Here is an 18383-nt window from a genome sequence, read left to right on the forward strand (position 1 = left end):
CACTGTATTCTTCTTTTTATGTTGAGGGATGAGGCCTGACCAATCAACGTCACCCTAGCAGCACACCATTTGCTCGCAGGCTTGTCTTGTCACGTGGCAAGCCAGTTGAGTGGAGAGAAGGGGGCTACGGTGGGTGCAGTTGATTGGCTACCTTCGCAGCTCAGGGAGGGAGGGGGGGAGGGAGGCAGGGGAGGTTAGCAGCTCGGTGGGAGCGGATGGAGGCTGAGAGAAGAGGGCGGGGGTGCGCTTTACCGCAGTATCACTAGATTTCTGCAGCACTCATCAAAACTCTGCGGCATGAAGACTGGAGCTGGGGGGGAGGGCACTCACTCGAACCGGGCTACCTCTTACTTTTAGTCTCCCCTTCTCCATCCCTAGATAGGCTTCTCTTTTATTTTCCCACCAATTTGCACTCATTTTGAGCTCCCCCATCACTTGAAAAAGGGCTCCCTCTTTCCTCATTGGCTAATTGGATTGCCGTTGCATTCGGGTGCGTTTTCTTCCGTTTTTAGGGCTCTGTTCTCGTTTAGTAAAATGGCAAAGGATGCGGAAAAAGGCGAATGGAAGGAGTATATATGGAACCCGAGGACGAGGGAGTTTCTGGGCAGGACAGCCAGCAGCTGGGGTGAGTACTGTACTGTCCAGCACCACAGCCACAGCAATGCAGCAAACATGGAGCCTGGCAACGCATTCTATGTCTGATGTCTTTCTGCGGCTTTTAATATGCAAGTTGGAGAGTCAAGTGGCCGTTCACCTCACTCTGATGCCGCGACAATGCGGCTGCCGCCTGCACAAGCCGACGGTTATTTTCCTTTGCTTTATTTATTAATTTATGGCACCGCTTCCATTGCGCAATGCGCTGAGCATAAGGGTGGAGGCATATGGTGCATCTGGTAAATATTTTACAAGATTTAAATGAGGTTGGCCTAGCGGGCAGCGCGCTTTGCAAGGAACAGGTTTCGGGCTTGTTGCAAAGAGCGCGCGTCATCGTCCATTCGGGGAAGACTCACTCTTGGCCCGATGAAAGTTGCAAGGCTTGTGTGTTGACATGATGTCATTAAAACAGGTCTACGCGACGAAAAAGTGACTTTGAGTCGATTGAAAATTCATGCTGACGCGGGATACTGAATGGAAGAAAGTCACTGACAAAACTACAAGTACAGTAAATAACAGCATCCCAGCCGTCTGTGCGAAAGTTCTCCTGGATAAGGTGCAGTGCGTATGGCACCCTGGGAAATTATAATCTGAGTAAAGCCAAGAGTCAAAGCTATTTGTACCACCTCCACTCTGACCCAGCCCAGTGTGAGGGATTTAAACCTAATCTAATGACTGCATTGGTATCACCTCAGGATTTTTTTTTTCTTTTCTAAATAATGACGATAGGACTAATCGAATAATAATCACTTTCCTTCTCAAAAATAACGGATTCGACACTATTCTTGGATTCGTGCAGGAATCATTGTCGCTTCCGTTTGTTGGAATATTCCGCCGCTGTGCCCGTTAATCCAGCTCAGTCTGTCCCAGGTGCTTTTAGGTCTGGAGGCCTTTTTAATCTGTGCTCGCTTAAGGCCGCCTAATTGAGCTATTTCTGTAGTTAGCTACTACATGGAGCGCACCTCGACTTAGATTTTCACCTTCTAGCACGCTTCTAACCACGCACATGTGTCATTCAAGGCTGTTCAGACGGTTTCTTGTTTCCTTTTTTAGCAGCCCTCCCGGTTTGCGTGGTCACCCGTATTATCATGCGAGGTACTGTGTCCGAGCCCATTGCAGCAAAAAGCCTGATGGAGCCGACGTCACCTCAAATCATTTCACTCCAAAATATATTGAGATACATATCAGATCATCTTTTATTGGAGTAACGCTCACCCCTAATATATCACGTATCGTCGCTGTCCTGTCAAAAACACATTTGTCCAATTTTGTAATTAAAAAAAAAAGGTTAAATTGATGCCATGTCTGTGACGCGGAAATCCCTTTTTTACGAAAAAAAAAAAAAAAAATGGACGTACGTGTTTTTTCACAGGACAGCGACGACATACTGTGTAATATCTTTGAAGGAAAAATACCACTTTTAGAGTACTGACAAGTTCATTCATGTTGTAAAAAGACAACAAGAAACTAATTGCATCATACCCTCTCGAACTGAGACGTACCCTGTTGAATCGGACTGACGCGAAGCAAATCGAATCATTCCTCCATAAAATGAACCGTCCTTGAATCATATCGCACCCCGTGGATCAAGATGCGTATCGAATTGTCTTTTATTGGACAGAGGCACAACCCTAATATATATACATATACCATCTCAATGAAAGAAATGCCACATTTGCACTATCAAATGAAACCGAATTCAATCATTCCTTTTAAAATGAACCATCCTTGAATCGTATCACACTCATGGATTGAGATACGTATTCAATTATCTTTTTATTGGACGGATCCAAAGCCCTACTAGAGACTTAACCGGGGCTACAATTGCAGATGTTTTTTTTTTTTTCTGTCATCGCTGCATCATCCTCTATGCCAATTAGTCTTCTGTTAGCAGCTGCTCCCCCCAAAAAAAAGGCAGGCCGAGGACGTGCGCATTATCCAAAGGGGACCCAACTCAAGATGGTGCCTTTAAAGAAAGCCCATGAAAAGCATCACATCTCAAAAGACTTGTGTCGTTTGTTTGATCAGCTCATCAAAAGAGCCATTGGACAGCATTCTCGACACTCATTAATTCCACATGTTCTTTGCTTTCAACTGCCAGGTGAAAAGTAGACACTTGCCTTATCTCTCATCATTGGAGAGGGCCGACTTTGAACCCAACACCCTCGTCTACAAAGACTTGACCCAAGCCTGCTGTTTCCTCCCGGGCTGGTTGTATTCATTAGACGACGGCCGATCATCTGGAAACTTGAATTCTGTCTTTTCTGACGTGCTCCATCATTAGCCTTCATAAAGTTACATCTTAATCATCTTAATCATCTTTAATATATATTTAATGAGTCAAGCCTGCGCCTTTACTGTATCCAATATCACCCCCCCGCCCCCGCCACCCACCACACACACACTCTCACCCAATTGCAAATAATTAATCAGGCACTCCTATACAGATATACAAGAATCCCCTGTTGAGCATCCTTCCCTCGACATTTTGCAGAAGCAGCCCGCTGACGGAGCCAGAGAGCTCCACGCTGGGGGGCACAAAGCAGCGGCATGGCGCCGGTCAAGGCACTCAGCTGCTACCCCGCGCCGGCCCCACGTGTCGCTGCTGAAAATGGGGGATGTGCGATAGAAAATGCTATTTTTAAGACTCGCCACGGGAACGTCACAGACAGATGCTTCAAAGGCCAAAGGAGTACAGAAGAGGACGGATGGATGGCTCGTTATGCTCGAGCATACTGTTTCTAATACAGTACATTGCCGCATACTTAATTAACGACAAAGATAAATGGACAAATTCATTCTAGTGGATTGCAGTTCCCGAAGAAAGAGAATGTTCATGGCGAAAAGAAGTTATATTATCAACGCCGCTTAAGTGCGATAAAGTCACATCCGATTCCTTCAATGCTGCGTTATTGCTTTTCCGATACTGTATCACGACAGTCTCCCTTGCGGTGTTCAATTAATTAAAAGACCTTCTGTATCATCCCCCCCCCCCCTCCCTCGGTCAGTGCAGTGTTCCCTCCTCTGCAGTGCAGCTCTGTAATGAAATTGTGTTGGAGAGCGACTATTCCATCCCCGTTTAACACTTTTCAGAGGTCGGGGAGCAGCAACATCGCATTTGATCAGATTTTTTGCCAATTGAAGGGATTAGTAATCTGAATGGAATGAGAAATAGCTGGCGTCGACGTGAGTGAGACAGATGTGGGGGATGAATTGATGTAATGAAGGGGAAAAATGATCTTCATGACTTGGTGAAGCACAGGGTTATGCACACAAACTCGCTATATACTGTACCTGACAAATCTGACAAATCTAATGTGTCCGTTGTGAATTTAGCGCTCGCTTCAAAAAGTGTACATTTTAATACAAAATGTCAACTGTGTCGCTATGCCTGCCCGCTGAGTGACTTTGAGCAGCCCCGGGGCAACGTCATTAGATGTTTATTAGTAAATGTCTGTCTTTTATTGTTTGTTTGGTGCTTTTATAAGGGCTAGGTAAACTAGGAACTTTATTGATCAATTCAGGAAAAGTTGGTACTATAAAAACGAGCAGAAGAATGGTGGGAATAATAGTAACAAGGTAAATGCACAATGGCAACAGGTTGAATGTCTTTGAACGGGGGGGGGGGGGGGATTGCAGTGACCACTCCCACTGCGGTGCAGCCCTCACTCTCTTAATATCTGCCGGCGTGCACTTGTTTGTGAAATCACCAACAGCAGTTTATTCGATTTTTTTTTTTAAACAAATTCTAACAATATGATCCTGTCTCTTTCCTCGTCCGCAGGTCTCATCCTTCTCTTCTATTTAGTTTTCTACATCTTCTTGGCCGGCCTGTTTGCGCTTACCATGTACGTCATGCTGCAGACTTTGGATGACCACAAGCCGACCTGGCAAGACAGGCTCACCACACCAGGTGCAGTATAGTAACTGGGGATAAGAGCCCCACAAGCACAGGTCACGTTGTAGTGATTGCTCTTGCTTTTTGTCCGACACTCGCAGGGATGGTGATCAGACCCAAATCCGATGAGACATTTGAGATTGTCTATAACATCCAGAAAACTGAGAGTTGGGACATGTACGTTCAGGCCTTGGACAACTTCCTGGAACGTATGTCTGAGAATGCTTACTGTGGCAGATTATCCCATAATCTTTCGTTTGCAACCTAATCAGAAATATGTCCTTTCTTGTCCGTATGTAGCGCGTCACTTTTCATTTGCAAAAAAAAAAAAAAGCCCGCAAACACATTTAAAGCCCTGCGCTGGTTTTCCTCTGCAGCCTACAACAGCACCGTCCAGGACCAGATAAATGACGAGTGCAAACCAGACCAGTACTTCTTGCAGGAGGACAGCGGCAATGTGAAGAACAACCCCAAGCGCTCCTGTCAATTCAAACGCGACTTTTTGAAGGACTGCTCGGGACTCTCTGACCGTTACTATGGATACCAGGACGGCAAGCCATGCATCATTATCAAGATGAATCGGGTATGAAAGAGGAGAGGAAGGGAAGGGATGGTGTTGCTAGGAGACGTGGAGTGCCCGCGATAGCGGCAACGGGCTGGGAATGAGGAAAAGAAAATTCCCTGTTCCAAAAAATAAAACGGCAACATCATCATCAAAGTTATTTTTAAATCAGGCTTGTATTATGTTCCCTCTAGGTGATTGGAATGTTGCCAGGAAAGGATGGACAGGCTCCTTTTATCACCTGTGGCGCAAAGGTAACCCAGAAAATCTCAAAATAGCTGACATTATAATGCTCGCAGCCATGACACCGTTTCAAGCACAAACGTGCATTGCTTTTTCTCGTGAATGTACTCCGCTTTCTCTGTTCTCAGAGGTACAAAGTTGGCAAAAATGAATGGGTAAGAATGAGTCCGATGCAATGTTCTATAGTGTAGGGTTCAATTCTACATAGCGGTAGATTGTAGTCACCAAATTTCTTTTGTGCGTGCAATTACCACTTTAGTAAAAGAAAGTTGATGCTTCATTAAGTATACCTGCACTAATGAGGTCACATACTAAACAAAAATCAAACTTTCATTATACTACACTGTCATTTTTACAGTTTAACCCTACAATGCAGTATGTTTATCGATGGGGTTTTATTTTATGGTGGTGTAAAAGTGCACTACATCACACAAAACAGTTGCTTTCCCCCCATCATATAACAAATGAGGTAACCAACATATTAGAAAGAGCTCTTTAGTGCAATTCTCAACCATAAACCATTATAGTAAACATATTGTTGAATTGATTTGTGACTCGTGTTCCTTTTTGACTGTGCAGGCGTACCTAATGTGGTGACCTGGTAGTGTAGAATAGAATACCTTGATAGTCACTGCTATTTAAGTGTATTGGAAAATTCTATTTGTAGCTCTGTTAGATGCCCGTAGAATAATAATAGAAGCATACTGTGTGTGTGTATACATATATATATATATATATATATATATATATATATATATATATATATATATATATATATATATATATACATATATTCATATACATATATTCATATACATATACATATACATAGATACATATACATATATACGTACGTATTTACCCACACATACATACATACAGTCCTTACTACATGCTTTATTGTCATTTTTATATCGTTAAAATGCCATTACGAGCCTGTAATTTTTATGCGTCTCAGTGAGACCTTTTACTCTCACAGTGTTGTGTGCGTTCGTGTGTGTTTAATCGACCATCGAAGGAAATGGTGGGCGTGTCGTGTAATGAGATTTGAAGAAAAGTAGGAGATTAATGAGGCTCACCTCCCGGCTCGCCTACGTACACTAAGAGGCATTTTTAGGCCATAACACATGAAATTGTTTCACCCCCACAGAGAGAAGACACTGATAAAATTGGAGAATTGGTGTACTTTCCTCCCAATGGCACTTTCAACCTTATGTACTACCCTTACTATGGCAAGAAAGCTCAGGTAAGAGGTCCTGAATCAAAATAATGTGGTTTCTTTTGTTATATTGGAAATGTACTGTTCGAATAGCTACCTGCGCTTGAAATTTGGCTTGCCTTGTCCGTCGTTTTCGTTCCAGGTGAACTACTCCCAGCCTTTAGTTGCCGTCAAGTTCCTTAACATCACCGTCAACGAAGACGTCAACATCGAGTGCAAAATCAACGCCAACAATATCCCCCCCGGAAGCGAAAGAGACAAGTTTGCCGGACGAGTGTCTTTCAAGCTGAGGATCAACACCATTAACTAGGTTTTAAAGCCTTTTTCCACCTCTGAAAACATCATGTTCTGCAACATTGCACACGCACAGAAACTAATTGCAGAATTCCCGCCCTTTGTGGGTTTTGTTTCCAACCCCCTCAAAAATAAACGTGGGGAGGACATTGTTTGTCCAGGTGTGTGACGAGATTAATGCAAGAAAAAAGGGTGGCAATTCTGTAATTATTTCTGTCTGTGAGCTTGGGGACAAATTTGTTTCTGTAAATTCATTTGAGGTGACGTCTATTTATACTGCATGACAAACGAAAAGGGGATATGAAGGAAAAGTTTGCAAGGACCAGTAACACCGCCGTATTGCTGCTCCTATCTTGCTGCCTCAATATAGAGTTTTCCTCTATACGTGATACACACCCATACAAAATGTGCAATCTGCAAAATCTGCAATTTTTATTTAGATAGTATCATAACCTCAGAGCTGGACTAGGGATGGACATATGACTAAATTGTCCTTAATTGACAGGGAGAAATTAACCATCAATGATTCATTTCTGTGACGTATGAAATATTTTTCAAAGACTTCTTCAAACCGACTCAACAGCACCCCTGCTGGTCGAAGCCAAGTAGCGCACTCCGTTTTCCGACAATTGCTTCCAGACGTGTTTCGATCAACACTCCATAGACTTCGTAACAAACAATCACTATGCCCATCCCTAAGCCGAACTTGTTGCACTCAAAAGACTAATCCGAGCGTATATATCTTGATGGGTGGATGCTGAGATGAAGCCATTTTGCATGTGTGTATTGTCTTTAGTGTGCTATGAGGGTAGGAGCCCCCTATGTCCCCGCTCTTTGCTCAGTGTGAAAAAAAAAAAAAAAAAGTTCTGTGAGACCACTGACCACCAGGAGGGAACACCGCGTAAGCGATGGAAATCGCACGCAATCAGCGCGCAATTTCAACAGAAATGATATGAGATGAAGAGGAAGCGTTTAAAACCTTTAAGTGTGTGTTTGTGGCTTCAGTGTTTGCGCGTATGTTCGGTTCGTTGACACATTTCATACCATGGGTCGGGAAATTGCATGCATTGTGCAATAGTCATTAAATCCCTATATTACGAATGATTGATCCCATTGTTTGGAGCCGACTAATTTTGCTTCAACATCACATACGGTTGGATGTATTGAGAGCATCGATCAATTTAACGCGTTTTACAAGGTCTTCCTTCCATTACTTCATAAACAAAACCTTACGCTGTCTCCAGTTCACCTAACTTGCGTTTGTTTTAGTATGTGTGAGTACTTGAAATTGGGTGAATTGATGGTATTTCGTCCCATTCGAGTTTAGAATCAGCTCAAACCTTCAACTGAATATAAAATGGCCACTCCTTTTGCGCCCCCGCTTTTTTTGTTTTGTTTGCAGTGCTGTTTATAGTAATATCCACCTTAATATTTAGTTTTTATTTTTTGCTTTAAGTGTATTAATTTGTCAGACCTCCAAAATGGATTAATTATATTTTTATGGATTTGCAATGCTGTGCTTTGAGACACTGATTTGAATTCATCAACACTGTTTTTAAGGGGAAGGTTATAATAATAGTGATGGTTTGTTTGTTCCCTTTATCGTCCTAAATCATCCCGGTTTGGATTTGCTGTCGACCTCAGTCTTCAATATAGAACTTTGTAGATTGATATTGGAAAGGCCTCAAACACACTGGACATTTACTACATATAAAACGAGGGGCTTTTTAAAAATGCTGTAGTTTTCTGTACTACATCATTGCACCAGTTTGAAGACACAACATTTAAAAAATGATCTCGTCTACCCTAATTTGATGCAGCCATTTTAATGCGGCTAATGCAAATAAAGCATCTTAGTAGATATCATCTTATGACTTTTATTTTTCTCCCCTGATTTTTCCGTCCATTCGCACGCACGCTTCGCTGATGTTGCTGCAACACTTAATTTCACACTAATCTCTTAATCTGGCGGGCTAATCCGGAGCCTGCACGATGAACTTCTTTGCCCTACTTTGTTGCTCCTCCTTCTTGTCATCGCTTCCAAAATAGACTTGAAACAAGGCTCATTCACTCATATCAGTGCATTTAACCCCGAATTGCTTCATAATTCATTCAAACAGCCTTTATATTACACAACACTAACTCCAATTTTCCTTTATTTAGCCATCTGCATGTGAAGATGAGTTCTTCAACCAAAGATCCTCATTCCACGTTCAGTTTTCCTTTAGCAACACCGTGTTAGAGAGCAAAGATCAGAGCAAAGATGTGCTGCAGCGATACTGTAGGATTCATGTGCAAAAAGTGCAAAAAGCAGCTGTGATATAAAAAGACCAACTCTTACATAATAGTAATACGCACAAGTGTTTTACAAAGACATAACAGTGCCTCCTGGTGGACAGAACGTGTTGTTGCCAGTGTCCAGGTTATTCTCTCGTCTCCGTTTATCAATTTCCGCTGATAATTTGGAGATGTCTTCAGAAAGCAATATCCTTCTTTCCTGTACGGCCATGGGATTCGTAGGAAACAGATGTAATGAAACGTGTGCAAGAGCAAGTCGTCAAAAGGCAACAACTGAGCAAGTATTATTTGCGACAGACAATTTTTATTGCAGTTTTGTTGTAAAGTTTAGAGAATGTATCAGCTCGGATTGTATCGTGTTACTGGAGACACATGGACGAGGTTCATCATTAATTCATCAAACGGTAAAGACAATTTGATTGACAAAGCTCTCTCGTGTTTTTGTTTTTTATTTTTTATGCGTGTGTGATATTTCCACCTTTGCCCCATTTTAGAAGGTTTTCAGGTTTGCAATGAAGGAGAAGTAAGGTTGTGTGTGAACCTCAAAGACACAATGCCAACCAAATATATAGATAGAAGTATACTAAAGAGTTTTTTTTTTTTAGAAGAAGAAGAAATCTTAACGGAAAAAAAAAAAAAATCTCCCCCTCCTTCCTTATACAACCCTCATATAAAATCATACCCAGGAATGTGGTGCAAAGAGAAGGATCTGCTCAGTTTTGTTGCCCAAATGGATGATGATTCTATTTTGGATTTGTATTTTTTGCTCTGACTGTATGTATATTTTTGCTCATGTTTACTGCAAAACAAGATAGAGAATTAATAAATGTCATTTAAGGGAACCAAACCTGAAAAGTGTGAGCTCTTTTTCAAGTCGCAAAGGGGAACTGCATGAAAAAGGATCCCCAAATGCCAAACATCCAGCACACAATACCAGTGTTCCAATCATAATGACCGGTTACTAATAAAGTCGTGGTTATGCTGTAATGGTGTCATCCATTAAGTGTTGTAAATGAGATAAGTGAGGATCAGTTACAAGCAGCAAAGTACAGGTCAAAGGTTGAAGGCCTTTTTTCAAAAATAATAATTTTCACAGTGATTTTTTTTTTTTTTTTTATCTACCCCCTAACCATAAATCTTTCCTTTTTTTTTTCATGTTGAATATCGAAATGTAATCGACCGCGTGACAGGACCACACCAGAGATATACTGCACTTTCTCTCCAAGTCTCACCACAGGTCTCCTCCTGATCTCTCATCACCTTTGCCTACCCTGTCACCGTCTTCTTAGAAAGAGAGAGCACACAGCCGGAAAAGAGAGACAGAATGGATTACCTGGCATTAGAGGTATTTGTGGCTTTAAAATAGTCTCATCAGGACCGGTACCGGGTTCTCGCATCTCTTTGCTCCTCAATCATTTCTAACCCAGTTTAATCAACTCTTGTGACATTATTATCATATTTTATTCAACAAAAAGAGAGAGCTGTAACCACAAGTATCTGAGGGTTGACAAATAGGCACCTTTATTTTTTTTATTGAGAATAATTTCAGTTTAAAAAAAAAGTATCACATAATACTGACGCGTTAATACCTCACAATTCCATTGCAGTGAAGCACCACATTTGTCTAGCATATAAAATATCCTTCAATCACAGACAATTGGTCCCAGTGTTAATTTATCAGACCAAGATACATTTCAAGGTAGTACACTAACTCTCCAGGAAATACATTTGCAGTTAAAAATCAAGGCAGTTTCAACAAACGTTAGAGTCAAGACACTGGATGGTTTCCCCTAATACACATTCATGTTATTTTGTTAATTTGCTTATAAACTGACTGTATAAAAGGTATACTGTTTTAATTTTGCATGCGTGCACCTGTCTTTGTCATTTTTTAACAAATCAGTCTGCGGATTTATGTTGACATCAGTTCCAGAAAAGCTGGCTATACAGTAATAATTTGAAAAGCACCTCGTTTTCTGAATTTAAGGCTTTCTGAGATTGAGGGTCAAAGGTTAGAGTTATGAAAAAAATAATCTTAAAAAGGAAAATTCCACATCCTGTATGCACAGCTGCCATAAATATAGCATGAGGAAAATGCATAATTGGTCATATCAATGTAGCCACTGCCTAATCAATAAGTTATTTATTATCCTGGACTTAAAGCTAACAACATGGACCTTCAACTCATTAGTAAAATGTTTGCAGAGCTAAGAGGTTTAATCAGCGTTTCCCAACCAGTGTGCCGTGAGACGTCATCTACGGTGCTGTGAGGAATGATCCAATTGATTTGTCCCCAAAATATAATTGATTAATTACAGCTAAAAAAAAAAAAAAAAAAAAGTCATTTATCTATGCCAGTGACGTATAGTGACAGGTAGAACAGGTAAAAGCGCCGCCATTAGATGGTACAATAAACCTGTGTGTCCTTTTGATTTTCAATATTGACACTTCTGGTGATGTTATTGTCTAATGTGAAATGGGTGTCTTGGCTCAATCAAGGTTGGGAAAGACTGGCTTAAGTCAAGTTTGGCCATTAGAATGAATACAATAATAAGGCACTTCCATCGGCTTCTCTCTGCAATCCCTTGCAAGCTCAATTGTATCATTAGCTGCCTTAAATGGGAAGTCAAGTCAAACATTTTCTTGACCATAATGTGTTCTATGCGTCCCCACTAGTTAATATTGCGTTTGGGAATATGAATTAAGATGCAAAATCCGCCCGTTTTCATCCTTCTCCGGGGCGGCCATTTTGCCACTTGTTCTCGACTGAAAATGGCATCACATTGCCCAAGGGCTCAGCTTGCTCATATTCTAGAAATGCAATATTAATCAGAATATTGTGTTTAGTTAGTGGGGACAGAGAACATATTATAAAGACATTTTTGACTTGACTTTCACTTTAAAAAGCCCCTATGGGCACAAATGGAAACATTCTCTTTAGTGATTTAGTACCAAAAACAAATTGACTGCCCTGTGGTTGGAAGGAAAGCAATACTGTGTGTTCATTCACATTTTGACCACTTTTGATTCCTAAGAATCCACAATGTTCAATGTGGTAACAATAAAGGATTCTGTCTGGTCAGCCATTTTTTTAAATTTTTTTTTTTTTATGGCAAATCCAGCATGCCGTTCTCCTCCAGAGCTTTCTGCGTCCTGTCATAGACCACTCCGATGGCCCGAACCACCCGCGCCAGGACTGTGCTCAGCTCCTCCTGGTTCTGCACACATAGCAGCTTGAAGAAGAAGCCCCTCTCGGGCATGGCGATGAAGGCCAGCTCGGCAGCCCTGCGCACAAACCAGGAATGGTGGTTGGCCAGGGTGCTCTTGTAGGCCTCGCGGCACAGCTCCGATGGGCTCTTCATCCGGCCCGCCGGAGGGATTTGGGCCAGCTTGTCTAGAAAGAGCTTGAGCCAAAGCAGAGCTCGGTGCAGTCGCAGAAGAGTCCGGCATCCAGAGTCCGTCTGGTGCTTGAAGTCCACTAAGCCTCGTTTCAGCTCCACCCAGATCATGGAACGCACTGAGTTGTAAGCACCAGAATGCTGCGAGGCGTCTAAATTTTTCACTCCAGCCTCCGGGCTCACGCTCTCTTCGGAATCTGGATTCACCTCTGCTTCGGGGCTAGCCTCTGCGACAAGGGCCAATTCCCGGATAATCGAGGTTTTGGTTTGTATCTCTTTCGATATGAGGCCAACCATGGGGCCTAAAGCCTCCATAAACCTGGAGGACACGCAACAATCATGAGTCATCACCATCGTCCTGATTACACGCACGCAATCATAAATGAAATGGTTTCACAACGCTGTAGTAACATCTTTATCTCATGTTCTTACTTCACAAGCTCATCCCAGCTGGAGAGATAAGGCCGCAGCAGCACGTCAGACGTGAAGGCCGGTGACGCCAGCAGGTGGGTGAGTAGCAATGACACTTGGAAGGTCTGTCCGGGGCACTCCTCCAGGACTTGGGGGCCCTGGGACCCTTCGGAGGCGCTGCTGTTGGACAGCTGGTGGGGCTAACGAGGGGAGGCGGGCGGGGGTTGACGTATGGGCAGATGACGCGAGATAAAGAAAGCGAGTTCAGTTCATTCAAATCAACAACAATAATCATTATCGGCTAAATGCGGTGATGGTTTGGCTTGTTACGACGACGTACCTCATTCACTTGATTGTAACCTTTTAGACAAGCATCCCAGTGGTGATCCAAACCCCCATCTGCATTAGCGACAGTAAAAATGAACATTTTCGTTTTTGGCAGGAAAACAGCCAGTTTTCAGTTTTGTAATAGTAGTTTACACTCAGCTATGTAACTTGATTGGATATTTCTTGACTGATATGATGGCTCATTAAAAATGGTTCCGTTTTTTCTGAAAGAAAATGACTGGCCATTATTTTAGGAATAATTATATGCAATACTTAGATCTACTTCTTTACAGCCAGTCAAGTCAATATTGTTCAGCCTTTGGTATAGAAATCATAATATTCCATCGTTCTTATAAGGAACTTCCAGGCAAGGCGAGAGAAGTTGATTTCATGCATCGGACTGTCTGGCATTTTTGCACAAGCCAAAGCCACAAAAGCTGCCATTGAGCCACAATTCCGCGGGCGACCTCGGCGGGCGAAAAGTTCAGCCTCCAAACCTGTCTTGCGCGCCTCCTGACACACAGCAGGGCCGATTTGTCATCAGCCACCAACCTCCCTCATGAGGAGAGTGTTTGACCATTGAGTGGTTCGAAAAAGCGGTCACAAGGTCTGCGTTGCCTTTCAGATTTAAAGAAGTCGAGAAAATGAACTGTGAGCTCATTATTGATCTGCTTTTCTCACCTTTATACTATATTGTCACAATACCACATTGACACGTGTTTCGAAACTGCACAAGATGACCTATCATAAGTGACTTTGTTCACAACTTGGCTTGGAGAAATTGTTCTTGCTTACAGTGAGGCTTGTGCTGTCTATTTCGACTTACCAAATATGTTCCTTGCCCCATAAGTCAGTGGCTGCTTGATACATAAACAATTCCTTACCCAGGCATGCCCAATCAATCAAATCCTCCTTTTTTAATTCAATCTGGCTGAGCATGTGCGCGAGCCAAGCTTGCTCTTTACAGCCGCTGCAACATTACTGATTTAGACCACATACATTCCCAACGGGGGAGGGGTTTAGTGTACAATGCATACATAGGAGAGAGATAGAGAGAGAGAAAATTACTCACGGAGCCAGAGAGTGCCGAGGAAGATCAGCAGGACTAAGATAGCCAAGGCGGCCTTGCTCTTCACACCCATGTCGAGGTCCACTTTCTTGGCTGCCGTCTCTTTTCCCTTCCAATTCCTCTGAGTCTCACATGAGTCCTTGTCCCTTGCACCGCCCGTCACCACAATTACTTTCTTGGCCGGACCTCTTTGCCTCCGAAGCCCACCACCCCACCCTTTGCCCTCAAACCTTTCATACTCCTCCCCAAAGCCTTAAATCAAAAGTTGTTTCCACCATTCATGCCTCCCAGTGCTCCCATCTATAGCTGCGCAAGTGCTGCCGCTGGTTCCGTCGTCCGCCCCTTCGCACCGCCGCGAGTCACGCCTGCAGTTGCTTTTTCTCTCATTCCCGCGTGTCTTCCCTGGCCTGCCTTTGTGTCTCAATGATCCCTCAAGCTGCTGTTGCTCAATGTGAGAGGGTCCAAAGATCACCCCGAGATCAGCAGTGGTTGGCTGATAAAGCAGAGCCAACGCAGCGTGTCCGCCAGTAACCCCCCCCCCCCCCCCCGCCCCCTTTCTTCTTCTTCTTCTTCTTCCTCACATGCATCCCCTACAGTACGTACATATGTGCTATATTCCTGGCCAGCTTGAGTAAACCCTAACTCTCTCTCCTCCCACCAACGCCCTCCCTATTCTCACTCTCCCTTTCTCCCCCCCCCCCCCCTCGCTCCTTCAAACGCAGGGCCATTAAGAGCACTGCAGCCTCCAACATACGTCACGTGGAGGAAAACATGAAGGTTTAAACTCAACAGGAAACATGTAACAAGCCCTCCTATGACAGCAAAGCATTCCAGCTTTTGTCTCTTTCTGAAATGTTCCAAGAAACCTGTCTCTGAATTGATCAAGCTAAGGTGCGCCACACGTGTCAACGAAATTCTCCAAAACAGTGCGTTTAATGTTGATAACGAATTCTAATGAAGCCAGTCAAACGTTCACGCCACATCCTTGAAAGTTGGATTACTTATGTTCGGCTATCACCTCTCTGCGATAATCACAGGAAATTCTCTTGAACATTGCCTCTTCCTTGACCGGGGGAATGCGAGCAGATATTGAACCGGGCACACTCGAGCAGAAGCGCATGCACGTCCCCAAAGAGCGGCTTCACAATGGTATTTCTCAGTTGAGGAGCGGGAAAGAAGTGAAAGCATTCATTATATGGCCGGGAGGGGCTGGTCATGCGGCTTTTATTCCACGCGACCATCTGAAACAGGCGGTAATAGGCGAGGGGGGACCGGATCCCAGTGGGGAAACATGTGACTGGCTAAGAAGACCCGAGCCGAGCCGCTTGACTCTGCCAAGCAACTGCTGCGATTTACGTCCTGTATAAGCAATAAACGTACGTTATCTCAAGGCTTGAAAGAAGTCGGCCATTGTGCCTCGCGCAACACTTCTAGCTTAGAACATGCCACATGGGGTCCAAAAGCGCTGTACTGTTTATGTATGGAGGTTCAGTCGAGTGAGAAAGGGGCATTTCATCAGTGTCTGACACTGTATATCCCCAACTTGGTTTCGCACCACCCTGTGGCGGCACAGCATTGCTGGAGTGAGAAAAACATCTCGGGTTTCAAAACATTTAACCACAGTGCAGCACAAGTCAACTGCCGTGTGGTTAAGATGGGCTTTCGGTCTAATTATTTACTATGGGCAAGGTGAAACGATAGAAGATACGCAGTTGGTCTCCCCCCCCGTGCAGCTATAAGATCCGACGCTCTTCCAGGAATGCTCGGTACATGATGTTCGAGTGTGTCTGTGGGAATTGATGTCTGTTCATCTGGAGCAACATTTATGAGGTCAAAGGTGACGGATGTTGGACCCGAGGTAGAGATTGGATGGTTCATCCCAAATCTGCTTGAAAACTTGATAATGTTGTGTTACGGGTTATAATAGTTTGGGATTTTTCATTTTAGTTCGTTTTTATGTTCACTGTGACTTTTGTTTTACAAATAGAGTTAGTTTTATTTTGTTTTTAGAGCAGGTTTCTTAGTTTTTATTATTTTTTTTGGGGGGGGGGTGCTTTGTTTTACTTTGATTAGTTATAGTATTGTTTTCGTTTGTTTTTTATATATGGAGTATTTGTCAGGTGCAAGATAAAAAAAAAAAAACCCACAAAAGTCACGAAATAATGTGCAATTAAGTAAATTAGAATTCTCAAACGACAGGTTGACCTTCATTCTTGTGTACAGATGTACAGCAATACCGAAATAAATACATTTAAAATGAACCCCTAAAGCTCATGTGTGATAGTAATTGCCAAAGACTAAAACGAAGTACATCTCTTAAGCGTTTGTTTTCCTTAACTATAATATCCTTGTGTTCCATTCCCGCTCAGTGAAAACGTGAGTGTGAATAGTTGATCGTCCATACCCGCTCTGTGTTTGGCTTGCGACGATTTCAGGGCATCATCTGCCTTTCGGCCAAAGTCAGCTGGGATCGGCTCCTGCGCTCCCCACGGCACAGAACAGGATGAGTGCTACAGAGAAAGTAGAGAAGGATGTCGAAGGAAGTACTTATCCAGTGCTCTGAACTTACAGTAAAGTTGATTTGAATGCTGTAGATCGTGCCAGACGTTTCCAAGATCCTGTGGAATGTGGAATATTGACAAGTTTCTGGGAAGGCAGTGCGAAATGGACTAATAGCAACAGCAGAATAAGCTGTTTATACATAAGCCACTTTCATACAATGTCAGAAGCTGGAAAATTTGCTGGTCGACTGAAAACCCCTCAATTCGCTTTGGTACTTTAAAAGCGACATAGCAAGCCGGGAAAAAGACGGCGCGAAAGGGTTGATTTGGCAGATTTCACTTGAATGAATATTGTTTAGCTGAAGTTGGACAGATGCAAGCTTTCTTCTGTCTCTGTTACTGTGAGACATGTAATCTGCCTTGTGTAAGCTCCGGTTACTTTAAGGAAGATCATCTCTGTTGCACTAACTGTATATTTAGAAGGACATCACATACTGGGCAACTCACATGGCACATTCCAAAAATCAGTCTCTTGCCCTTGTCACAGCAGAGTGACATGACTTATATTACTCACAGCACTAATTCTAATAGCGAGTGTAGCCCCTGGAATTGAATGCGCAAAGTCTTGGAGTTTTGAAGTTGTGTTTCTGCGACTTCTGTCCAATTGCAATGTGAAAACTTAGTAACTGAAAGTATCTTGATGAAGATCTGTAACTCCGGCTTTTATGAGTACTGTCCGCCTCCAGTCCTCTAACCCCTCCACTTTGTGGTCTGCAGAGTGTCTCACTACTGGAGCCTTGCGTGTATATTAATACACCGTGGATACATAGCAGGGAGCCGAGCAGGCCTGTACGACGAGCCTGTCACCTGTTCACCTTCCTGCCCCGCACGGATGCACGCGCGTCACATCCATTCTGTCTTAAACACTGACTCGCTCCCATCCTTGCACCCCACAAGGCGTTGGCGCGGGACTCCAAAGCGACCCTTCGTAAAAATTGCATTCACTCACAGAGTCATCGCATGCGCTGACATTACAGGCCTCTGTAGGGGGACGCGCGAAATCAACATTGCGTTCATCTGGGTTCATTTTCATGATTTAACCAGAACTAAACTTACTCGCAGGTGTTTGCATTTGGACTATCTCACATAGCAAAACAAAATAACCTGTAAGAAACAGCGCTGAATGATGCAGTGTCGTTTGAAAGGCCCGCGGCAAATGACACCCGCAGCAGTTGTTAAATTGTTAAATTAGCGACAACGAGGCGGGATCTTCAACTATAACTCTGGATTTTTAATACATTGAGCAATTGCAATGTTGAGCTAGAGTATGGTGGCATCACCCCAAATAGTTGGTCTCTAATGATCATAATGATTATTATTGCGGGTGACTGGACTGTGACTTGACATCCTGGTTTAGTCACAGCTGCGGCGTAATCTGAGTCCAAAGATAGCGACAGCCGGGGTGGGCACAGTCGACGGGTTTGGTGCGGGGGATTTAGGGTTCTTCCT

General features: G+C 43.3%; 2 protein-coding genes across 3 annotated transcripts; one reads left to right on the forward strand and one right to left on the reverse strand.

Moving 5' to 3' along the window:
* Positions 1-210: 210 nt before the first annotated feature.
* On the forward strand, positions 211-10015 carry atp1b2b (ATPase Na+/K+ transporting subunit beta 2b). 2 transcript variants are annotated; one of them, XM_086012462.1, is made up of 9 exons: positions 211-625; positions 4439-4567; positions 4654-4761; positions 4930-5135; positions 5309-5368; positions 5486-5512; positions 6508-6603; positions 6719-6886; positions 9034-10015. In XM_086012462.1, exons 1-8 carry the CDS (start codon positions 535-537, stop codon positions 6884-6886), a joined length of 885 nt encoding a protein of 294 aa, XP_085868588.1. In that variant the 5' UTR covers positions 211-534; the 3' UTR covers positions 9034-10015. The 2 variants fall into 2 exon arrangements, with proteins under 2 accessions (XP_085868588.1, XP_085868589.1); XM_086012463.1 differs by lacking the exon at positions 5486-5512 and having other exon boundaries at positions 212-625; positions 6719-10015.
* Positions 10016-10666: 651 nt separating this feature from the next.
* On the reverse strand, positions 10667-14893 carry gltpd2b (glycolipid transfer protein domain containing 2b). Its single transcript, XM_086013432.1, has 4 exons — positions 14377-14893; positions 13318-13376; positions 12999-13177; positions 10667-12885 (listed from the first exon to the last, which is right to left on the reverse strand). Exons 1-4 carry the CDS (start codon positions 14444-14446, stop codon positions 12276-12278), a joined length of 918 nt encoding a protein of 305 aa, XP_085869558.1. The 5' UTR covers positions 14447-14893; the 3' UTR covers positions 10667-12275.
* Positions 14894-18383: the final 3490 nt, after the last annotated feature.

The sequence above is a fragment of the Filicampus tigris genome, chromosome 17, assembly GCF_054856515.1.
Source record: "Filicampus tigris isolate MCC_2025a chromosome 17, RoL_Ftig_1.0, whole genome shotgun sequence".
Taxonomy (NCBI): domain Eukaryota; kingdom Metazoa; phylum Chordata; class Actinopteri; order Syngnathiformes; family Syngnathidae; genus Filicampus; species Filicampus tigris.

Coding starts and splice junctions, on each gene's coding strand:
- atp1b2b (XM_086012462.1), top strand. CDS start 535: ATGGCAAAGGATGCGGAAAAAGGCGAATGGAAGGAGTATATATGGAAC. Junction 4,762..4,929: donor CTTGGACAACTTCCTGGAAC/GTATGTCTGAGA, acceptor TTTCCTCTGCAG/CCTACAACAGCACCGTCCAG. Junction 5,513..6,507: donor AAGTTGGCAAAAATGAATGG/GTAAGAATGAGT, acceptor TCACCCCCACAG/AGAGAAGACACTGATAAAAT.
- gltpd2b (XM_086013432.1), bottom strand. CDS start 14,446: ATGGGTGTGAAGAGCAAGGCCGCCTTGGCTATCTTAGTCCTGCTGATC. Junction 13,377..14,376: donor CCTCGGCACTCTCTGGCTCC/GTGAGTAATTTT, acceptor TCGCTAATGCAG/ATGGGGGTTTGGATCACCAC. Junction 13,178..13,317: donor GTTACAATCAAGTGAATGAG/GTACGTCGTCGT, acceptor TCCCCTCGTTAG/CCCCACCAGCTGTCCAACAG.